Raw genomic sequence first — 23,035 nt, forward strand, 5'->3', positions numbered from 1 at the left:
TCCCGGTAACTCAATTCCACTTTAAGCAAATCTGCTCCCTATTAGGCTTGAAATGGCACCTGACAGAAATTTTAAAACTGATTAAAACTGATAGCCATTGCTAAATGATTTGGCCTGGTAAATGTCAAACAATGCTTACTTGGAATTGTACCATGTAAATGTCTAGTTTGTTGAGTGTTACTTTCTTGTGCTGTGTGATTTGTCAAGGCTTCTAATGTACTTGTACCAATCAGGCTCAAATTGCAATTTGATAATATTCAACCCTAGCTAAAGCTGATCCAGTAAGCATTTAGGGTGAAATCCTGGCTCCACTGAAGTCAATGGGAAGTTTGCCCTTGATTTTAATGGGACCAGGATTTCATCTGTACATGGAGAATAGTGGACAAATTCGTATGGGTCTTTGAATTAGACTAACAGATTGATTTTGCTGTCCTTTCTTACTGAGTTTCATGGTGAACTGGTGAGTTTCCCAGACTCAGCCCTGGAATAAGCAGTTGCAATTCCAGTGATGTCAGTGGAGTTTGAGGTGTTACTTCCAGGCTGTTTTTGGCCTACTAACTACAAAGTATTCATCTTTCAATTCCAAACAGCTCTGTCTCTAAAAAGTGGCAGGAAATAACTGATATGATAAGTTAGTTTAGCTCTTTCTAAGATGACACTTAATGGGTCAGCAAAAGCCAGTGCTTTATGTTCTTGTCAAGCTCTGATCTTCATATTTTTTCACTAGATTCCACATATGGACAGATTCTGTGAAAAATGATGGGTTAAAACATCATTTTGCTCACTTACCTCCTCCCTCACAGTGATATTGTGACTAATAATGAAATGTGTGTTCAGCACTTTGAAACTGTAAAGCACTGTGAAGTGCTAAGTATTAAGTATTATTATTACTTTCACAGATTTTGTTGTATTCTATGGAATCCAAATTTTCATGTAAAAAAATGAAGTTTTGGGGCCTCTTCTTTGAAAAGGTAACCTTTCTTCTGTGGCTAAATGTACTGTAGATTTAAATGCAGTCAGCTTTGCAGAAAAATGTCAGTAAAAATACCAACATATGGTACCATCCTACAATTCCTGCACATGCAGAGCTCTTATTGACTTAGGATCCAGTCCTGCATGCATTTATGCACATGAGTTGTCCCATTAAACTCAGTGGGATTGTTCATGTGTGTAAAGTTACTTATATGCATAAGGATTTACAGGGGCCAGTCTTAAATGGGAGTTCTGCAAGTGGCAGGCTTGCAGGATCAGACCCCATAGCATTTGCAAGCCTGTGAATTCCAATTATTTTACTTATATAAGATAGCAAGTTCTAAGTCTACTTGAAACCATAACATCAGATTCATGCTTGGAGTTTCTGATGCCCATAAATTTGTGAACCTACTTGGACATTGTGCAAGGTCCATCTTTTTTTTCCAGGTATCTGGGAGCAGGTTGTCTGAAGGGCTTGGGAGCTTCATTTGTGTATGTGCCAAATATTTTTTTTATTGTGGTACAATGAACAGGCAGTTAAGTTATATAATTTATACAAGAATTTCTGTGGGAATGTACATTTTAACGACAATGTTGTAATACGTCTTCTAGCATAGGATGAGTGACAACTGAATGTCCAATATCTTTATGAACGGATGTAAATAACTTAAATTGATATGAAATTCTGTGTATAAGAAGATGAGGAGGTAAACTTACATCTGAAGGGCTTTGTCTTGCATCCTTGACTTATGCAAATAGTTCCACTCAAGTCAGTGGGATAAGAAAGCTCCAGGATTGGGCCCAAAATGAGAGGTATCCTTTAGATAATGATTAGGGCTGTCGATTAACTCCAGCGATTAACTCAAAAAAATTAAGCGCAATTAATTGCAGTTTTAATTGCATTGTTAAACAGAATTCCAATTTAAATTTATTAAATATTTTGGATGTTTTTCTACATTTTCAAATATATTTATTTCAGTTACAACACAGAATACAAAGTGTACACTGCTCATTTTATATTATTTTTGATTACAAATATTTGCACTGTAAAAATAATAAACAAAAGAAACTGTATTTTTCAATTCACCTCATCCAAGTACTGTAATGCAATCTCTCTATCGTGAAAGTGCAATTTACAAGTATAGATTTTTTTTTGTTACATACTGCACTCAAAAACAAAACAACGCAAAAAATTTAGAGCCTACAAGTCTACTCAATCCTACTTCTCGTTCAGCAAATCGCTAAGACAAACAAGTTTGTTTGCATTTACAGAAAATAATACGGCCCACTTCTTATTTACAATGTCACCAGAAAGAACAGGCATTCACACAGGGCTTTTGTAGCCAGCATTGCAAGGTATTTATGTGCCAGATATGCTAGACATTGGTATGCCCCTTCATGCTTCGGCCGCCATTCCAGAGGACATGCTGATGAAGCTCGTTAAAAAAATAATGTGTTAATTAAATTTGTGACTGAACTCCTTGGGGGCAGAATTGTATGTCTCTGCTTTGTTTTACCCGCATTCTGACATATATTTCATGTTATAGTAGTCTTGAATGATGACTCAGCACATGTTCATTTTAAGAACACTGTCGCTGCAGATTTGACAAAATGCAAAGAAGGTACCAATGTGAGATTTCTAAGGATAGCTACAGCACTTAACCCAAGGTTTAAGAATCTGAAGTGCTTTCCAAAATCTGAGAGGGACAATGTGTGGAGATTGCTTTCAGAAGTTTTAAAAGAGCCTCGGATGCGGAAACTACAGAACCCAAACCACCAAAAAAAAAAAATCAACCTTCTGACTCAGATGATGAAAATGAACATGCATTCGTCTGCACTGCTTTGGATCATATCAAGCAGAATCCATCATCAGCATGGACGCATGTCCTCTGGAATGGTTTTTAAAACATTCAGGGCCATATGAATCTTTAGCGCATCTGGCATGTAAATATCTTGCAACGCCGGCTACAACAGGGCCATGAGAACACCTTTCAGGTGACATTGTGAACAAGAAATGGGCAGCATTATCTCCTGCAAAAGTAAACAAACTTGTTTGAGTGATTGGCTGAACAAGAAATAGGACTGAGTGGACTTTTAGGCTCTAAAGTTTTACATCATTTTATTTTTGAATGCAGTTATTTTTTTACATAATTCTACATTTGTAAGTTCAACTTTTATGATAAAGAGATTGCACTACAGTACTTGTATTAGGTGAATTGAAAAATACTATTTATTTTGTTTTTTACAATGCAAATATTTGTAATAAAAATAAATATAAAGTGAGCACTGTACACTTTGTATTATATGTTATAATTGAAATCAATATATTTGAAAATGTAGAAAACATCTAAATATTTAAATAAATGGTATTCTATTATTAACAGTACGATTAATCACAAAATTAATTTTTTAATCGCTTGACAGCCCTAATTATGGTGATTGCCTAAAATTGAAACATGAGGTAAAATTTTGAAAACACCCAAGTGACTTAGATACTTAAAACCCAATTTTAAAAATGGCTCAGGCACTTCAGACAGAGCCCTAGTCTCATTGAATTTCAATGGGATGTACGTTTCTAAATACTGAAATCATTTTTGAAAATGGGATTTAGCCTCCCACGTCACAGAAGCACTTTTCAAAAATTTATTCTTGGTCCCTTCACTGGAGCAAAAGCAATTCAGTGCTTTATCTTTAGTCTAGAGGTAGGATGTGTGGCCCTCTTCCATCACTGCAGCTTCACAGTCATCTAGCAGAGGTGTTACCCTATCCGTAGACATCTTTTTTATTGTGCCTCCCACCGTTATCTTGGGTTATCAAAGCTTTTATACAGATTTAATATTAGGTATCCCTTCCCTGAAACATCTTTATCATACCACAGAGCAATTCAAAGAGCTTGAATTTCCTTTCTATTAAAATATACTCCAGAGTAACAAAGGCCTTGATTCTGTAGTTCACTGTGCATCAGTCACCCACTGCACCGATACCCAGCCCCATTCACTACATTTATCTCACTGGGGTTCCGTGCAGGACAAGAGATGCCCCCATGCAGGATGAATAGCAAAATTGGGGCCTTAGTGCATAAATGCTTGGTTCAGATAAAATTGCAATTGTGTTATGCCTGGATCCATACATATGGTATATTGTATACACATCCTCATTTGCAAATGCAGCTGCAGAGTGAGTATATAGGTAGTAAAAAGCCAACCTCTGAAATTCAGAGGTTCAGATCAGGTAAGCATCCAAATGATTTGGATGCTTATGTAAATGTTATTTGAACCTGGAAATCTCATGAGACTAGACTAGCTCCTTGAGACTAGAAAATCTAGTGGAAATCTCATGAGACTAGAATAGCTCCTTTCCAGTATTTGTTCCTTCCAGTTAGGGTGACCAGATAGCAAGTGTAAAAAATCGGGACTGGGGTGGGTGGCAATAGGTGCCTGTATAAGAAAAAGCCCCAAAATCAGGACTGTCCCTATAAAATTGGGACATCTGGTCACTCTACTTCCAGTTGGCCAATTAGTCAACCACTGCAACCAACAAAAGGTTCAATTTCAGTGCTGGAATAAGTTATAAGCAATTAAACAATAAGTTATAAACAATTTAAGTGTTGTTATGCAGGCAAAATTCCCTTTAAAGCCACAATGTCTGTAGGAATGGGCCCTACGGCCTGTTCCTGCTCCCGTTGAAACCTATGGCAAGATTTCAGAGGTGCTGAGCAGTTGCAGCTCCATTAAATACAACTGGAAGTGTGGTTGCTCAACACCTCTTCAGTTCAGGACCATTGGCTCAGGCCCTAAGTGACAGAGGTCCTCAAAATTTTGCAAAAACAGAGGAATTCTTTTAAATTCCCTCTGTATATTGGCAAAACATCCATGCAAGCTTTTTTTAAATTATTAGTTCTTTTTCCTCCTACTAGTGTGCCAGAGCCCCTGCAATGGGCTGTAGTTAGGCTCCTAAGTTATTTGCATGGCATACTTAGAAATAAAGAACTAGTCTACTTAAAATGTGAGCAGTTAAGTGTGTTTATTCATCAATACTAAGGTCAGAAGGGACCATTATGATCATCTAGTCTGACCTCCTGCACAACGCAGGCCACAGAATTTCACCCACCCACTCCTGCGAAAAAACTCTCACCTATGTCTGAGCTATTGAAGTCCTCAAATCGTGGTTTAAATACTTCAAGGAGCAGAGAATCCTCCAGCAAGTGACCCGTGCCCCATGCTACAGAGGAAGGCGAAAAACCTTCAGGGCCTCTTTCAATCTGCCCTGGAGGAAAATTCCTTCCCGACCCCAAATATGGCGATCAGCTAAACCCTAAGCATATGGGCAAGATTCAACAGCCAGATACGTGTTGCTTTACTGATGAAACATTTGCAAATATAAATTAATTTTTCAATGAAAATCAGAGCAATTTTCCAATACAAGTGGGTATGGTTCATTACTTCCAGGCATTATCATTTTTTATGCTTTCTCAGTTTGCATTCAATATGAGACATACAGACAGATTTGTAGAGCTAAATTTGCAGTGATAGATACTTGCTTTGAATATCTGAGAAATTTCCAGTTCTTTTCACACTGATTCCCTTTAGCAAAGAGCAGAGTTCCAGGAAGTTACAGATGCAGATCCTTGATTTTTCATTGCTTAAAGGTTTTCAGGTCTCTTGCCCTAGCACACTAATGTTAACAGAGCTACTTCACAATTTCAAGCAATGCTTTCAGTAATTAAAGCTGATGCTAGCTGCCTCCCCTCCCTTGATGCTGACACAAGGTAGAGAAAGGTTTCAGAGGAACAGCCATGTTAGTCTGTATTCGCAAAAAGAAAAGGAGTACTTGTGGCACCTTAGAGACTAACCAATTTATTTGAGCATGAGCTTTCGTGAGCTACAGCTCACTTCATCAGATGGTAGAGAAACTGGCATGTTCTCAAGAATTATGATCAGTGCTTAGAGAGAAGAGAACAGCCTAGCAGCTACTTGAAATAGAAGAGCAGCATTTTTAAAATTGGAAAGTGCAAAGGAGTACCCAGGAGAAGGTGGAAGAAGGAAGAGGAGGGGACAGATGCTGGGGGAATAGAGGAAATGGATGGGAAAGGATGCAATTCTGACATCCATCAGAGTTTAAGTTTGGTGCAGTGTTCCATAGCATAGAAAGGGAAGCTTTAAAGAGTTTTACAGGATTTTAAAAATTGTTAATAAGTCTTCAAACTAAGGGTCAAGTGCCATCCTTATACGCTATCCATGTATGCCAACATATATCTGGGTCATTGCCATGAAAGGAATAAATCGTATATATGGACTAGTCCTGTTGTCTCTAATGGCCTCGTCCCTTGAAGTCAATGAAAGATTCCTCTCTTTCTCCAATAGAACCCCAGTAAAAGCCACAGCTCTTGTTGCAGGATTAATATGATATATTTCCTCAGCCCCTAGTTAATTTGGCCAAACTGGTCTGGATTACTCTAATTTGCTATGTTCAAAGCTTCCTTAGTTTTGTATATTAACTGGCAGTGCAACTTTATTTGTAGGAGACATTAGTATCCTCAATTATGAAAAAATGTAAAATATTGTTATAAGAAAATATAAGGCCTGCTCTTGTAGAAAAGTGACTGAATAAGATCATTCTGTCATTTTTATTGTGTCCTTTAAGAAACAGGGCAAAAATTCTGCCACATTCTGGCTTGTTTATATTATATTTTTTAAGCTTGCTCTGACATTGATATTCAAATTAGGCCAGGTACTGGGATCCTCAGGAGTAGGGCAGATAGTGAGGAGAGGAAATGTACAGGACAAACCCCAAGAATTTGATAAATTCATAATGAAAGTAAATAAGTAAATGAAATTCTTTAGAAGACTGGTAATGGGACACGAGTGATGCCCAAGAACATTCTGTTTTGTGTCCAAAGTAGAGTCCTTAGCTGAGTGATTTGGGACCTTGCTGCAGGTGATTGTTGGCATATCAATGTAATTATGAATTTTATTTATTATAAGATATTTTTCCTTGGAAAAAAATCTCCTTTTTGTTTTGATTTTTAATTTTTTAAAATATGCTTTGTAATAAAGTTGCACAATAGTCAATGAGAACACAATTAATGGTGACAAAAATACATAAATCCCACCCAAGTATGTGAAAGATGTGATTTTATATAACAGTATACAGGCAATTATACCCAATCATTGTGCAATCTAACTGTGCAAGAATCATAGACGTTAGAGATGGAAAAGTTGCTCTTAGATCACCCATTCTAACATGATTACACCCCTAGAGCTATAGCCAGCTGAAAATATTTGCAACCTACTGCGGTGCAGGCTCTGGCTGGGCAGCGCTTACCTCAGGCGGCTCTCAGAAGCGACTCGCGTGTCCAGCTCATAGGCTCAGGGTCACCCAGGGTGGCTTGATGCTCTGCCCCTGCCTGCAGGCACTGCCCCCGCAGCTCCCATTGGCTGTGGTTCCCGGCCAATGGGAGCTGTGGAGTTAGCATTCGGGCTGGGGCCAGCACGTAGAGACCTGTTGGCCGCCCCTGTGCCTAGGGGATGCAGGCACCTGTCGGTCACTTCTGGGAGCCACCCGGAGCAAGGACAGGTAGGGAGCCTGCCTTAGCCCTGCTGCGCTGCCAACCGGACTTTGGCCTATTAAAATCTCCCGTATTGCCTTTAATAATCACAGGGAGACTCCCAGCCAATCCGGGAGGGTTGGCAACCCTAACCGGTGCTGGAGAGTTGACTTTTGCTGGTTCCTTGATTTGACTGAGGGGCCTTCTTTCGCTGCTCTTGGGCTGTCAACTAAAAGTACTGGCCACTTTGGAAAAAGTTGCCATAAGTTTGTGTGTATTTCAGTTTCTCCATCTTTAAAAAAGAGGTCAGTAATACCTTCTCTATCTCACAGAGATGTTGTGAGGACTAATTCAGTAATGTTTGTTAGGTTCTATGAGATCCTTTAATGGGAGATGCTTTGTAAATGCAAAGCATGGAGTATTACTATTTTCATGATACTTCTTGGTGATATAGTGAGTTAACTACCATTAAATACTGTGCTAGTGTTGTGACTAAATCCAAATGGACTGTTATAATAATTAACTGCTTTGTCTATATAATAGTTCTGCTTTTCATTGGATAATCAAAATTAGGTCATTCCAGTGGAACATTTCTATTTTTGTTTCTTTTGTGTAGCCATATTTGTGCTGGAGATTCTGGGCTAACCACCACAATAGACTAGAATCTGTGTATAGAACAATGAGTTTTCATTTTAATATGATAACAGGCCAGAAATAGGTAAAATAGATTGATACAAGCAAAACAGAAGTAGAAAAGAGTAGAGAAAGATTAATTTAATACCACAGTAAAGCCGGGGGATGAGATCTTGATCCCATTTAAGTCAGTTTAGACTTTTGTGAGGTCAGGATTTCACCCAAGATACAGAATAAGATTTTGTTGTTTTAATTGAATATTGAATTTCCTCTAAAACCTTACTTAAAAGTCTATTAAATATAATAAATTATTACTTAAGTATCCAACAATATACCAGACTGCTCTGGTTATAACTTTGCTCTTGCCAAAGAATATCAATGAATTGCTATTTTATCATGGGTATTGTATTATTTGCAAAGAGGAAGATACCCATTTGCACTGTAGCCAGAGCCAGGCTTTGATTTTTAGACAACCAATGGGGACCTGAGAGGGGAGAGAGACTTTTCACAGGTGTATAAAGATCACTCCAGCTGCTCCTTCACTATTGTGTTGCCTTTGAAAGCTGGTTGCTGATGTCAGGTTATGACAAGCAGCATATTCTCCGGCTTCCATTTCTGTTGAAGTCTCTACTTGTTTGTAGCATGCACCTGCAGTAACTTACCCACTACTGCGTTCTCAAGAGCAAGTTTGCAAAAAGATGGTGCTGAAGTGAGTTGGAAGTGTAAATTCTTAAATGCATAGATGATCCTCTAAAGGATTGGTTTAAATAGCCTAGATATTTATCGGCTTTTGAAAAGTTTGCCTTCATAAGCTGAATTTTGAGGAGGAATATGAATGCCGAAATTAAACTGAAATATTCCTTGAGTTTTCAAATTTTTGTTTGCAGAATTTGACAGCTGCAAGGACTTGCATAAGAAAAGGAGATGAATTAATCAAAAACTGAATACCATATACCTTCATTTACAAGCCACCCTTGATTAGTAATCACTCCTGTTTAGTAGCCACAACTTTACTACAAAAACTACAGGAGCAAATAATTAACTATAATAGAAGCGATAGCTTCTACATGTATATATTTGGTATCTGCTGTCACCAGCAATAACACAGAGTGGTTGAAAGAAATGTTATCTTATTACAGTACTCTGGGACAAATGTATAATTGAGACAAATAGTATGTTTTGGAGATGACTGTACAGTATAAGAAAGTGACTGCTATGGGAGTGCATCTGAGTAGCTGATGAGTAAGGCTCCGTGTTTGTCACAGAAGTCACGGAAGTCATGGATTCTGTGACTTTCCGTGACCTCTGTATCTTCTGCAGCGGCTGGTGCACCTGGACTGGGGGCAGCCTGAGCAGCTCGGGCAGCCCCTGGGCCAGGCGCATTGGCTGCTGCTGGGGCAGTCTCAGGCCCCCACACCTCGCAGCAGCAGGAGCTCAGGGGCTTAGGGCTGGGGGTTGGGGTGTGGGGCGGTGCTTACTTTGGGGGGTCGCCTCAGAGGGGTGACAGCAACTCCCATCCCTCAGATCTTATCTCCACATGCTGCCTGCGCCTGCAAACACCACTCCCGCAGCTCTCATTGGCCGCTGTTCCCAGCCAATGGGAGCTGCCAAACCGGGGCTTGGGGTGGAGCGGAAGCTGCATGTGAAGCTAGGAGCTGGGGTAGCCGCTTCTCAGAAGCCAGGTAAGGAACCTGCCCCAGCCCTGCCAACCCCTCCCTCCAGTACCCGCAGTGCCCCCCCCCGAGCACCCGTGGTGCCCCTGGGCTGTGCCTTCCCCCAAGTACCCACAGATCCCCCTGGGGCTGCCCTCCTGAGCTGCCCCTCCCCCCAAAATTTTGTCAGGGGTATATAATAAAAGTCATGGACAGGTCACAGGCTGTGAATTTTTGTTTACTGCCCATGACCTGTCCATGACTTCCACTAAAAATACTTGTGACTAAAACATAGCCTTACTGATGAGAGATGCTCAAATAATGTCAGACACCTGCTAATGAAAAGTTTAGGGAAATGGAAACCAGGTTGAATTCAGTGTGTTCATAGTCCTTTATTATTTGCTGTTTCTTACTTGTAGTTTAGTTTGTGTATATGTTTTTGAATAGCAAATTCGGGGGCTTTTGTTGAGATTCACTTAATCAAAAATGAAGTTCAGTTTGTGACAAAACAGTTTATAAGGGTTAGGTCATCCAATTGGGGAACAGAAACAATACCACATGACTTAGGTGACCAGTCACAAAGCTTGAGTAGTGAAGTCAAAATATCAATTAATTAACTAAATGCTCATAATGTATCCATCAAAATTATTTGAATGGATTTGCATAATGAACACATTCAGAAGAATCTAGATCTGTTTGTAGACAACTTGTAAACAGGAAAAAAGGTCTAAATTCACCAAATAAATTGTTCACAGCAAATATTTAACCAGCTTTAATTTGGAGATTGAAGTCTCTGATTGAAGTCCCTGAGACCTTCTATGAAAAAAAGGCTTTATTTTCATATTTGTACTTTTAAAATTAATATTTTAATTAGCTACAATACTGAACTGTGTGTGTTCTGTCAACAGACCAGCAGTACTCCTGGTCACCTTCTCAGCACTTCAATGAAGAAAGATTCTCGCCTGCTCCGAGGAACATGAAAGGATTATCTGGTAGTCGTAACCAACCACAATTATGTTCTGCTCATACTTGTGGCTTAGCATCCCCTGAAGATTGTGAACATACCCACGATCATATCCACCATGGGCAGGAGCCAAGGCAATCCTATCTTCTCAGCCCTACAGAGAGCTGCCCACTGGACCATCATCGCTGCTCACCACGAAGCTCCATCCATTCAGAGTGCATGATGATGCCCATGGTTATGGGCGATCACATGTCAAGTAGCACTTTCCCCAGAATGCACTACAGCTCACATTACGAAACGAGGGACGATTGCGCCATGTCTCACGCTAACCCTAAGATTAACCGAATTCCTGCCAATCTCCTGGATCAGTTTGAGAAACAACTTCCTCTCCACAGGGATGGATTTCACACTTTACAATATCAGAGGACCTCAACAGCTGCAGAACAACGCAGTGAAAGCCCAGGAAGAATACGCCATCTTGTTCATTCAGTCCAGAAACTTTTCACTAAGTCTCATTCTTTGGAAGGATCATCCAAGGGCAATGTCAATGGGACAAAGGGAGACAGTCGAGGGGACGACCATCATCATGGACATCATTCCAAGCATAGCAAAAGGAGTAAAAGTAAGGAGCGAAAACCAGAGACCAAGCATAAATCTGGAATGAGTAGCTGGTGGAGTTCTGATGATAATTTGGACAGCGATAGCACTTATCGCACACCTAGCGTGATTAATAGGCATCATGTAGATCATATTTCCCACTGCTACCCTGAAGCTCTCCAGGGGCACTTTGGGGATCTCTCACTAAAGACTTCCAAAAGTAACAATGATGTGAAATGTTCTGCTTGTGAAGGGCTAGCAATGACCCCTGATGGTAAATACATGAAAAGGAGTTCTTGGTCTACACTTACAGTAAGCCAGGCTAAAGAAGCGTATCGCAAGTCATCCCTTAACCTAGATAAGCCTCTGGTTCATCAGGAAATCAAACCTTCCTTGAGGCCGTGCCATTACCTTCAGGTAAAAGCCAGATTTGGTTAATATTTGTAATAGAAAAGCAATTAGTTATAATTTATGCCAGAAAGTCATTGTAAAACTACATGGATGCCCTGTAAATGTCTCTCAAACATTATGGTATTCACCTACTGCAGATATCTTGGAGGTGAGAAATCTGCAGTATTTATTCTTTATTAAGAGGATTCAGATTGAAATGTGAATAAAATTGACGTAATGTTAACTAGTCTAATTTTAATGAATTTGTTTTCAGTACCTGGGTTTATACTGTATTTAAATCTTAATGAAGTCTGTGTTTCAGATTACAGAAAGGGGCACTTTGCACAGCAGTTTTTGTCTAGAATAAATGTATAGAAGACCATTATAAATTAAAGATATTAAGCTAGTCAGGGTGAGAGCTTTCCTTCTGTTCTGTCACTCCCACGTCTCCTCCCAAAACTTCTTAACAACACAGGGCTAAATTTACTGGTAAGCTCAGTTGCTTTTGCTGCTCTGATGTCGTGATGCAAAGTAGTTTAATTGGCTGGAGAAACTGGGTTTATGGTTGCTTTGCATCCCTGAAGTGGTGCAAAGCAGCTGAGGGTACCAGTGAATCTGGTCCTGTCTCTTTAAGGCTTTGTCTGAAAAACTCAGGTGCTGAGCAGCATGACATTTAGTGTATCTAACATGAGGATGAAGGTGTGAGCCATTCCTGTTGAAATTTGAATAGATGGCCTTAGGGAGAGTAAATATTTCAAATCTTGATATTTAGACAACTTAACTAGCCTGAAAACTCCATTGCTGTTGTGAGTGCCTTCACTCTCATTTTCTTTTAAAATCAGATTTTCTCTCTATAGAAATTGTTTGTCCCATACGTTAACCCACTCTATCCCTTCTCACCTTTTGTGTCTTGAGTATCTCCAAATCTCTTTGGTTTCTGTGGAAGCCAATAAATGTAGAATAAAGGGAGGAATGTTTGTTCTAGTCCTGTGCAGTGCTTTTGGTCTCTCCAAGCTGAACGGGACTGTAACAGGGTGGTCTGGCCCCTTGAAGGAAGTGGGATTTCATGCAGCCAACCCTATGCCACAACATGGCCCTTTTAAGGACCAGGTATTTAAGGGAGCAGCAGACAAACAGGGGAATAGGGCCAAGGTGTTAATCAGAGAGCTATCTCCTGAATAGGATAAAAACCCAGCTGTTAATGGAGGAGAGAGAAAGGAGAGTCTGTGAAACAGCCCTGGAACCCAGCTACTGATGCTCTGGGGAAACTGGCTTGAAGCACTGCACAGCCTCATGAAGGAGGGCTGTGGACTCCCTTAACCAGGGGATAGGGTTTGGGCCAGCTATGCCCAGGGAGACTGTATTTTTGTAAAGACTAGGCCCTAAGAAAGTGAATATAACTTGATTGCAGTTAAATATTACTTAAAGTAATTTGGGAGAAGCAGGAGGGAACGAGGACGGCATGTCAGCAGGGCCAAACCCATGCCGCCAGGGAGTCGGCTGTGAAATAGCACGCTCCCCCAACAACCAATGCTGCAAGAGCTGTATCTTGTCAAACATCTGTAGAAACATTCCATATCTTTCCAATTTCTGTCCTTTATTTCACTTTCTTTTTCTCCGTCCTTTCTGTGTTGAGCTCTCTCTCTCTCACTCAATTCTGTCTTTGTGTCTCCTTCTTTCTCCCCCGAGCAACTCTCAGTTCTTAACCCAGTTAGCCTCACTCCCCCACACTTCATTCTGCTCAAATGATCAGTAGTGAAACAGTTAATGCTGAAATTGGAAGCGTTATCATTAAGCTTTAGAGCCAACAGCCCAGTGAGATGAGTGGGACGCAGGAGACTTCATTCTTCTCAAAATCATTATTTTAGGCTGTTTGCAAATTCAGGAAAATATTAGAAAGGAAGGACAGTCCAAAGATTAGGATTCTAAACTAGGATTTGGGAGGCCCAGTTCAAGCTTGTACTTTGCCAGAGACTTTCCTTTGTGACGCTGGGCAAATCATTTAGCCTCTCCCTCAGATCTGCATCTGTAAAATGGAGATAATAGAACTTTCCTAACTCATGGGATATTTCAAGGATAAATTCATTAAAGATTGTGAGGTGCTTAGATGCCACAATAATAGGAGCCACAGATGTTCCAATAAAGAGTACTGCACGTAGCTCTATATTAGAGAGAGTTTTTTCAGAAATATGATGGTTAATTTTTGTATTGAAGTTTGTATTCTGTGGACTCTGAACATGACATGTAGGTCACATAAATCCATCAAGCTGGCTGGGTGTTAGACACCTCTGCACTAGACCTAGTTGGGTAAGCAAGTATGAGAAATCCCATTCTACAGATGACGTAATTAAAAAGATAGCTTTGAGGCATTTTCTTTGAGATGTACTATCTATTAGATGAGACATGAATCATTCATATAAGAGAGTTGGGCTGTGTTAGCAGCTCTGTCACATATTTCCTATCAGAAGTGGATTAAATCATTTGTTAATCTCCCTAGCTTCAGTTACATCATGTGTAAAATTGGAGAATATTTTCCTACCTTACATGGGAGTGCCTACTAAATGATAAGATTTACTCAGGCTGGTCAATCAGAAAGGTAGAGACAGTTCTCAGGATCCCGTGGTAAAAGTAAAGGCACTGCTAGCACCTCTTTTTGACAGACATATTTGGAAATGGATCCTGGCTAGTTCAGAATAATTGAAGATATTAAGGTGTTGATTATTCAGCTAAATCAGCCATGCAAAGCATTTACCTGAGGTGTCCACATGATCAGTTTTGCAGGAAAAAAAAATCCATGTAAAACCTCTCTGGGTATAGCGTTAAAAGTATGTGACATTCAAAGGTTCAAAGACAAGGGTGTTTTCCATACCAAATTTAAACATCGAACTGTCCATTTAGATCGTGGCCATGTAACTATGGAATCCTAGGCAGATATTTTTTTTCACACAGAGGAAGTGTATATTTTTAACTCCTTTCTGTTTATCTTGGGTATTTATATGGCCTGAATCACTTTTGGTATCGGAGCACCTCACAATTGTCCATCTATTTATCCTCACAACACGCCTATGAGGTAGGGAAATGCTACTGCCCCCCATTACAGGTGATGATCTGGGGCGCAGAGAGACCAGTGACTTGCCTGAGGTCACTTAGGAACTCTGTGGCAGAGCCTGAGGTCTGGCGCTTAAATCTAGGTGTCCCAAGTCCCAGGCTACCCCCTAATCACTGTCTCATCCTTACTCTTCCTCTTGCCGAGAAACAGCTGAACTGTGTGTACTCAGATTTTCATCTTTGGGGAGTGACCAAGCCAGGAAAATTTCAGTGTGAAAGATGACAATTTTGAAAAAATATGAATAACTGAAAACAGAGGGTTAGAATGGAAACTCTTGTGCAGCTTTAACTATAGTGGTTGCTGCTGCTCCCCAAAGAATTTATCCCTTTATGTAGGAAGATGTTGGGAGCAAGGAAATGTCTATAATCTTCAATTATTGGATTCTTTGGCTAATTAGGTACAACACATTTGAAGCTGAAGCCTATTATTTGATTTATTTTACTGTTTGACATGAATCCCTAGGTGTGACAAGGATTTTCAGGGAGAAAGCTGGAAGTGAACTAAGTATCAATAGTAAAATTATAAACTTAAAAGGATTTTACAGTTTCCAGTATTCAAATATCTCTGAGCACAGCTGGAAGAGAAAAGGAAAGTACTTCAGGCAAAAATGAACAACTAACAATCAGTACAGTTTGGGAGCGTAGCATTATGTGCCATTGATTGATATTCCGTCCTCAGCCATTCAACAGTAGTTGAAGCAGCAGCATAAAATCGAGGTAAACACATCAATGGTACAGCGAATGAGTCAGCACTTAAAAAAGAAACTAGCATGTTGTGCTAAAAATGGCTACCGCCCCCTTCTGCCTTCCTGATGCATTGAAGTGCTAGCGTCATCCGTTATCTGCATTGACATTGCTAGCACGCAGGTAATAATAGCAGCAGTGGACTCTGTAGCATGAAGGGAAAACACTGGGTTTATCTCTCCTTCCGTTTCATGTTATCTTGAAAAAACAGAGCCAGTGTCAGTTGGGCTGCACTCTGGATTTAGGTGCGCCAATGTGGAGAAGAGCGCTGAGGAGGGGCCAGCGGAGGGGACCACTGAATTGTCACTTACACAGGTCCTAGTTTTGGAACCCCGCTGAGGCCACTGTTGCTTCAATACTGTAGAGTTACAGTCTCAGAAGGTCTGTGCCACAGCTGTGTGCTGTCTCATGGCTGGGAGGGTGGAATTCATCCTAACCCAACTCTATATGCACTACACTGTCACAAAGGCAGATTACAAGCTCCAGGTTTTGTCACATGAAACCCTATATTCCAACTATACACAACTACTTCCAGTGCTGAATAACTATTGAGTATAAATTACTCCTAATGTGTGTTACAATGAACTACTCATATGCATTCATTTCATAATGTTCCCAGTATCCATTATATATCTCTGTATAATTCTGTACTTGCTCCCTGAACAGCTTTAAAGATCTAGGGACTTTACACTAAACTGACACTCCTTCTTCCCAGTTTCCAGGGATGCAGAGGTCTCTACATGGCCAAGGCTGAAGTGCTGCTCTTTGCAAAAGAAAAGTGAAATAATTATATGGACTCCACCATTGGTCAAGGTTATGACTAAAACCACTGAGCATCTCCAGTAATTACAGTGATTAATGACATGATAGCGTGCTGCCTCTAAGTGCTAAGAAGCCACTTACCATTTCTGATTAAAATACTGCTGCAGATGTGCTGTAGCTGGTTTTCCAAACAAAGTAACAAAAATATTCATAGTTTCATATCCTTCTAACAGCCAGTGCAAGTTGACATTATTGCACAAGTGGTGTCACCAGGATGGGAGAGAGGCTGTATTCCTACCAATATTTTATTAAGAATGATTCTCCTTTATATTTCCAGCGTGTTTTTGTTGTCAAAATAAGGTTCAACATTAAACAGAGAGGTAGGCTGAAAGTTGGTCTTTGCCACATTTGTCCAGGGCTACCCGCAGGGGCCCAAGAAGCCTGCAGCCACAAGTAACTTGATATTCTAGAGCCCTGGACCAATTCACACATGTGCTGGGGGTGCTTGCTCAGATTACTGCCACTGAGGCTAGATAACCACACACTCCCCTTGGCTGCCTAGGACTGAGCTGATCAGATAGTGCAGTTTTCGGTCATGGAGGTCACAGCACTCACTTTAAAAACATCTTTTAAAGAATGGACTCTGACCCCAAATGGTCACGATTTTACCACCCTTTCTGGGTCATCTTATAGTCCCATCTTTAAAGGATGTTTTTGAAGTTAGTTGCTTATGTGCTTAAATATCTTAGTGGCAATGTATTCACGGTCCCTGTTACTTCAAGTAAGGGAATAAATATACCCCCCTTTAGAATTGTACAGACAGTAAAATGTCTCCTAACAGCTGCAAAGTAACAAAAATACTGACTTTTCTCTGGCGGCTAAATAATTGCCAATGGAGTTTTGAGTCAGCTGATCAGAACCATAAAACTCATTTGTTAGGATGAGAAGAGTAGATGAGAGAGAAAATATATGTGCATTTCTATATAGCCCTTTTAAAAAGAGGGGTTTTAAAAGACATTTGTGCTATCATTTCAGTAATGCCCACATAATGACTGAGGGAAAAGCCCATGGAGGAAAAATGTGTCTTGCTTGGAATAAATAGGTGGCTTGAAACAGCAGTAAGTCAATGTGCTCTATGGAACGTCTAGTGCACAGTAGCAGGGTTCACCCCAACAGTTAGCACACAGCATGCTGCAGCAATGCAGATTTACACCCCAGTTTGCTGTGCAGTAAGTGTTGGTGCCCGGAAATGCAGTCAGAGAACTTCTCTTTTTCTATTATTACTTTACTCAATCACAAAATAGGCTTTCTGTTACAACTCCTACAATCAACAACCTTCTGCATGTACCTCAGTGATTATAAACTGATGCACTCTTGTAGATTTTACAGTTGTTTAACAGCTAAGATTTTTGGAGTCCTGAAAGTGAATATTTTTAAAAAGTGGGCTACACTTTTTGGTTCATGCAGCAAGGGCACATTAGGCCAGCTAGGTTATCTATAAATAATGCCCTGGATGTCACTTGCTCCTTATGGGCCAAATCCTCTTGCCTCCCATCAAGTCTGAATAGCCAAAGTTGGTGTGCGGATTTCCAGGGCAGCAGAAAATAAAGGCTTTTCTCTTCTCCCCAGACTCCAGAGCAACAGCAGAGCTTCTCCTTGACTACTACTGTAGGCTGTGCTGTGTCCTCACTATTTGAAGTAGTGGTCAGTGATTGATCTTCCAACTCACCCTTCTCACACACCAAACCCATCTGTGGAAGATGCAGAGGGAGCCCCATAGTCTTTGCTCTGTCGTCTGCAGAGGGCTTGAATCCAGCATGTGGGATTTCTTTCCTCTGTACATCAGAACGACACCACTTGTACTTCAGGTAGGGCCTTTTGTGGCCACAGAGAGGGAAGACGCATGATTACCCTTAGGTGAGGTAGAGTGACTGGAGAAATGCAAAGGTAGAATGATGTAGCTCCTCAGAAGGGGTTAGTTACCAATAATTCCAAAAGAGTCAGCTTTTACTCAGCCTTTCTTGCCTGAGAAGACTTGTAGCAAAAAAGATATGCCCAGAGCTCCATCTACTTCTGTGGCACAATGAAAACAAATTACACAACCACCACCCTTAAATTCCAGAGCAATGTAATTTTGTCTGTCACTATGAAATACCCTTCATTCCCACCTCCTCATATAAACACCTTTATTTGCACCTCTTCATATAAAGATGCACAACTATGGTTCCTGGTTTAAAATACTAATGGATGCAAAATTCATCTGAGTATTCTTACAGTGATTCTTTTTATAGTGAATGGATGAGGATTTTTTTTTGTTTCCATTATATCCTCTAGGTAGCCTGGCTCCACACTCCAGGCAAAGGTCCCGGAATCATTCAAAGCCTTTTTCCTCCCATATGTGCCAGGGAAGCTTGTGGTCAGGTTCATTTGGTCATCTTCCTAGTCCTCTGGGCCTTGTCCCATCATCCAGGCAGCCCAGCTGGCTAGCCTACATTTTCCAGATCCCCCTGGTTACAAGCTGGACTCCAGCTCTAGCTCCCTACGCCCTGTTTCTTTGCTCCCTATAACTTGCTCTGTAATTCAATTAACTCAGCTTTTGGGGAAAGCTGGAGAACAAGGTGCATCTACAGGCAGGTCCTGGTAAGGGTAGGGAAACAGAAGGCTGGGTGTGTGGCTACAACAAAATAGCAACTACCATATCAGAAAGGCTGGATTCTGTGGCAACTTGGAAAAGTCCCTCTATTTATCTGTGCCACAGTGTGGCCCCATTACCATGGTATGTATCTGAGCACTTCACCATCTAGAATGTATTTATCCTCCCAACACTCCTGTGAGGTAGGGAAGTTCTGTTGTCCCTGTTTTACAGATGGGGACCTGAGGCACAAAGAGACTTGGACAAGGTCACACAAGAAGTCTGTGGAAAAGCAGGGACGCAAACCCAGATCTCCAGAGTCTCATGCTAGTACCTTAGCCACTAAACCATTCTTCATCTCTGGCTATGGAGTCCTTTGCCATGGAATCACAGAGACTATGGGGCCCTGTCACGGTTCCTCCCCCACTCTGAACTCTAGGGTACAGATGTGGGGACCTGCATGAAAAACCTCCTAAGCTTATCTTTACCAGCTTAGGTCAAAACTTCCCCAAGGTACAAAATATTACACCTTGGACTGGCCGCTACCACCACCAAACTAATACTGGTTACTGGGGAAGAGCTGTTTGGACGCGTCCTTCCCCCCAAAATACTTCCCAAAACCTTGCACCCCACTTCCTGGACAAGGTTTGGTAAAAAGCCTCACCAATTTGCTTAGGTGACTACAGATCCAGACCCTTGGATCTTAAGAACAATGAACAATCCTCCCAACACTTGCACCCCCCCTTTCCTGGAAAATGTTGGATAAAAAGCCTCACCAATTTGCATAGGTGACCACAGACCCAAACCCTTGGATCTGAGAACAATGAAAAAGCATTCAGTGTTTTACAAGAAGACTTTTAATAAAAAATAGAAGTAAATAGAAATAAAGGAATCCCCCCTGTAAAATCAGGATGGTAGATATCTTACAGGGTAATTAGATTCAAAAACATAGAGAACCCCTCTAGGCAAAACCTTAAGTTACAAAAAAGATACACAGACAGAAATAGTTATTCTATTCAGCACAATTCTTTTCTCAGCCATTTAAAGAAATCATAATCTAACACATACCTAGCTAGATTACTTACTAAAAGTTCTAAGACTCCATTCCTGTTCTGTCCCCGGCCAAGACGACTACAGACAGACACAGACCCTTTGTTTCTCTCCCTCCTCCCAGCTTTTGAAAGTATCTTGTCTCCTCATTGGTCATTTTGGTCAGGTGCCAGCGAGGTTACCTTTAGCTTCTTAACCCTTTACAGGTGAGAGGAGCTTTCCCCTGGCCAGGAGGGATTTCAAAGGGGTTTACCCTTCCCTTTATATTTATGACACGCCCCCCAAATCTCAGCTAGGGTGAAACACTGGCTGGGATTTCTTCCTGGAGCTCTAGGAAAACAGAGTTAATAAGACACATGCATCTCTAAATATACTACCAAGTACATAAAGACTAACAATATTTTCCACATCTCAAGGACGATTTTAACCAGTTGATTCTGGGAAACTTTCACGGGAGAGTGCATCAGCCACTTTGTTAGAAGCTCCTGAGATGTGTTGGATGTCGAAATCAAAATCTTGGAGAGCTAAACTCCACCGAAGAAGTTTTTTGTTAGTTTCTTTGACGGTGTGAAGCCACTTTAGTGCAGCATGGTCGGTTTGCAGGTGGAAACGCCGTCCCCAAACATATGGGCGTAGCTTTTCCAGAGCGTAGACAATGGCATAACATTCTTTTTCAGTGACTGACCAGTTGCTTTCCCTCTCAGACAGTTTTTTGCTGAGAAACACTACAGGGTGGAATTCTTGATCAGGTCCTTTCTGCATTAAAACTGCTCCCACACCACGCTCGGATGCATCTGTGGTTACTAGGAACGGTTTGTCAAAGTCTGGGGCCCTTAGTACAGGGTCAGACATGAGTGTCGCTTTAAGCTTGTTAAAGGCCTTCTGACACTTTCCGGTCCACTGAACAGCATTTGGCTGTTTCTTTTTGGTTAGGTCTGTCAGTGGGGCAGCGATTTGGCTGTAGTGCGGTACAAATCGTCTGTAATAACCGGCCAAGCCTAAGAAGGATTGAACCTGTTTCTTTGACTTTGGGACAGGCCACTTTTGGATAGCATCCACTTTGGCCTGTAGGGGGCTGATAGTTCCTTGACCCACCTGGTGTCCAAGGTAAGTCACTCTGTTTAGGCCTATTTGACACTTCTTAGCCTTAACAGTTAGTCCTGCCTCCCTTATGCGCTCAAGGACTTTTTGTAGATGTTCCAGGTGGTCTGCCCAGGAATCCGAAAATATGGCCACATCGTCAAGGTAGGCGACTGCATATTCTCCTAATCCCGCTAGGAGACCATCTACAAGTCTTTGGAAAGTGGCGGGTGCATTTCGCAGCCCGAAAGGGAGTACATTAAATTCATACAGCCCGAGATGTGTGATGAAGGCTGACCTTTCCTTGGCAGATTCATCTAGCGGTACCAGCCAGTACCCCTTGGTTAAGTCCAAGGTAGAGATGAACTGGGCCCGTCCCAGTTTCTCTAATAGTTCATCAGTGCGTGGCATTGGATAGTTGTCTGGGCGAGTTACAGCATTTAGCATACGGTAGTCCACGCAAAAACGTATTTCCCCATCTGGTTTGGGAACTAGAACCACTGGAGATGCCCATGCACTTTCAGAGGGGCGGATTACACCCATCTGTAACATATCCTGGATCTCCCGTTCTATAGCAGTTTTAGCTTGAGGAGACACCCGGTAAGGGTGGACCCTAATTGGGTGAGCATTACCTGTGTCAATGGAGTGGTATGCCCGTTCAGTCAGTCCTGGGGTGGCTGAGAACGTTGGCGCGTAGCTAGTGCACAGCTCCTGGATCTGCTGTCGCTGCATACGCCCAAGGGTCATGGAGAGGTTCACCTCTTCCACACCACCAGCACATTTCCCTTCGTAATAGACACCTTCAGGCCACTCAGCGTCGTCTCCTCCCTGGGCTGTAAACTGACAAACCTTTAATTCTCTGGAATAAAAGGGCTTTAGAGAATTAATATGATACACCTTAGGCTTTCGGTTGGAGGTGGGGAATGCTATGAGATAATTAACAGCTCCCAGGCGCTCCTGGACCACGAATGGCCCTTCCCACGATGCTTCCATTTTATGGGCCTGGAGCGCCTTTAAGACCATGACCTGGTCTCCTACTTTGAAGGAACGCTCTCTGGCATGTTTATCATACCAGGCTTTTTGCTCTTTTTGAGCATCCTGTAAGTTTTCTCTAGCAAGGGCTAAAGAGGTTCGGAGGGTGTTTTGTAGGTTGGTTACAAAGTCCAGAATGTTAGTTCCTGGAGAAGGTGTAAATCCCTCCCATTGCTGCTTCACCAACTGCAATGGCCCCTTAACCTCACGGCCATATACAAGTTCAAATGGGGAAAACCCTAAACTGGGATGTGGTACAGCTCTGTAGGCAAAGAGCAACTGCTGCAATACTAGGTCCCAATCATTGGAGTGCTCATTTACGAATTTACGTATCATGGCCCCCAAAGTTCCATTAAACTTCTCCACCATGCCATTTGTTTGATGATGGTAAGGAGTGGCAACCAAGTGATTTACCCCATGAGCTTCCCAAAGGTTTTTCATAGTTCCTGCCAGGAAATTAGTCCCTGCATCTGTGAGGATGTCGGAGGGCCAACCTACCCTGGCAAAAATGTCTGCTAGTGCCTGGCACACACTTTTAGCCCTGGTGTTGCTTAGAGCTACTGCTTCCGGCCATCGGGTGGCAAAATCCATGAAAGTCAGTATATACTGCTTTCCTCTGGGTGTCTTTTTCGGAAAAGGACCCAGAATATCCACAGCTACTCGCTGAAATGGAACTTCAATGATGGGGAGTGGCTGGAGAGGAGCTTTGACCTGGTCTTGGGGTTTTCCCACTCTTTGGCACACCTCACAAGACTGGACATAGGTAGAAACATCCTTGCCCATTCCCTCCCAGTGGAATGACCCCCCCAAACGGTCTTTGGTCCTGTTCACCCCAGCATGGCCACTAGGGTGATCATGGGCTAAGCTCAAGA

At 41.6% G+C, this 23,035-nt stretch overlaps 1 protein-coding gene across 1 annotated transcript in view; it reads left to right on the forward strand.

Moving 5' to 3' along the window:
- DLGAP2 (DLG associated protein 2) overlaps positions 1–23,035 on the forward strand; it is a 690,779-nt gene that overhangs the window by 577,072 nt on the left and 90,672 nt on the right. Inside the window, exon 6 of the mRNA XM_073336187.1 lies at positions 10,713–11,782. Coding sequence (XP_073192288.1) covers positions 10,713–11,782 — 1,070 coding nt within the window. The remainder of the gene's footprint in view (positions 1–10,712; positions 11,783–23,035) is intronic.

Source organism: Lepidochelys kempii, chromosome 3 (assembly GCF_965140265.1).
Source record: "Lepidochelys kempii isolate rLepKem1 chromosome 3, rLepKem1.hap2, whole genome shotgun sequence".
NCBI lineage: Eukaryota > Metazoa > Chordata > Testudines > Cheloniidae > Lepidochelys > Lepidochelys kempii.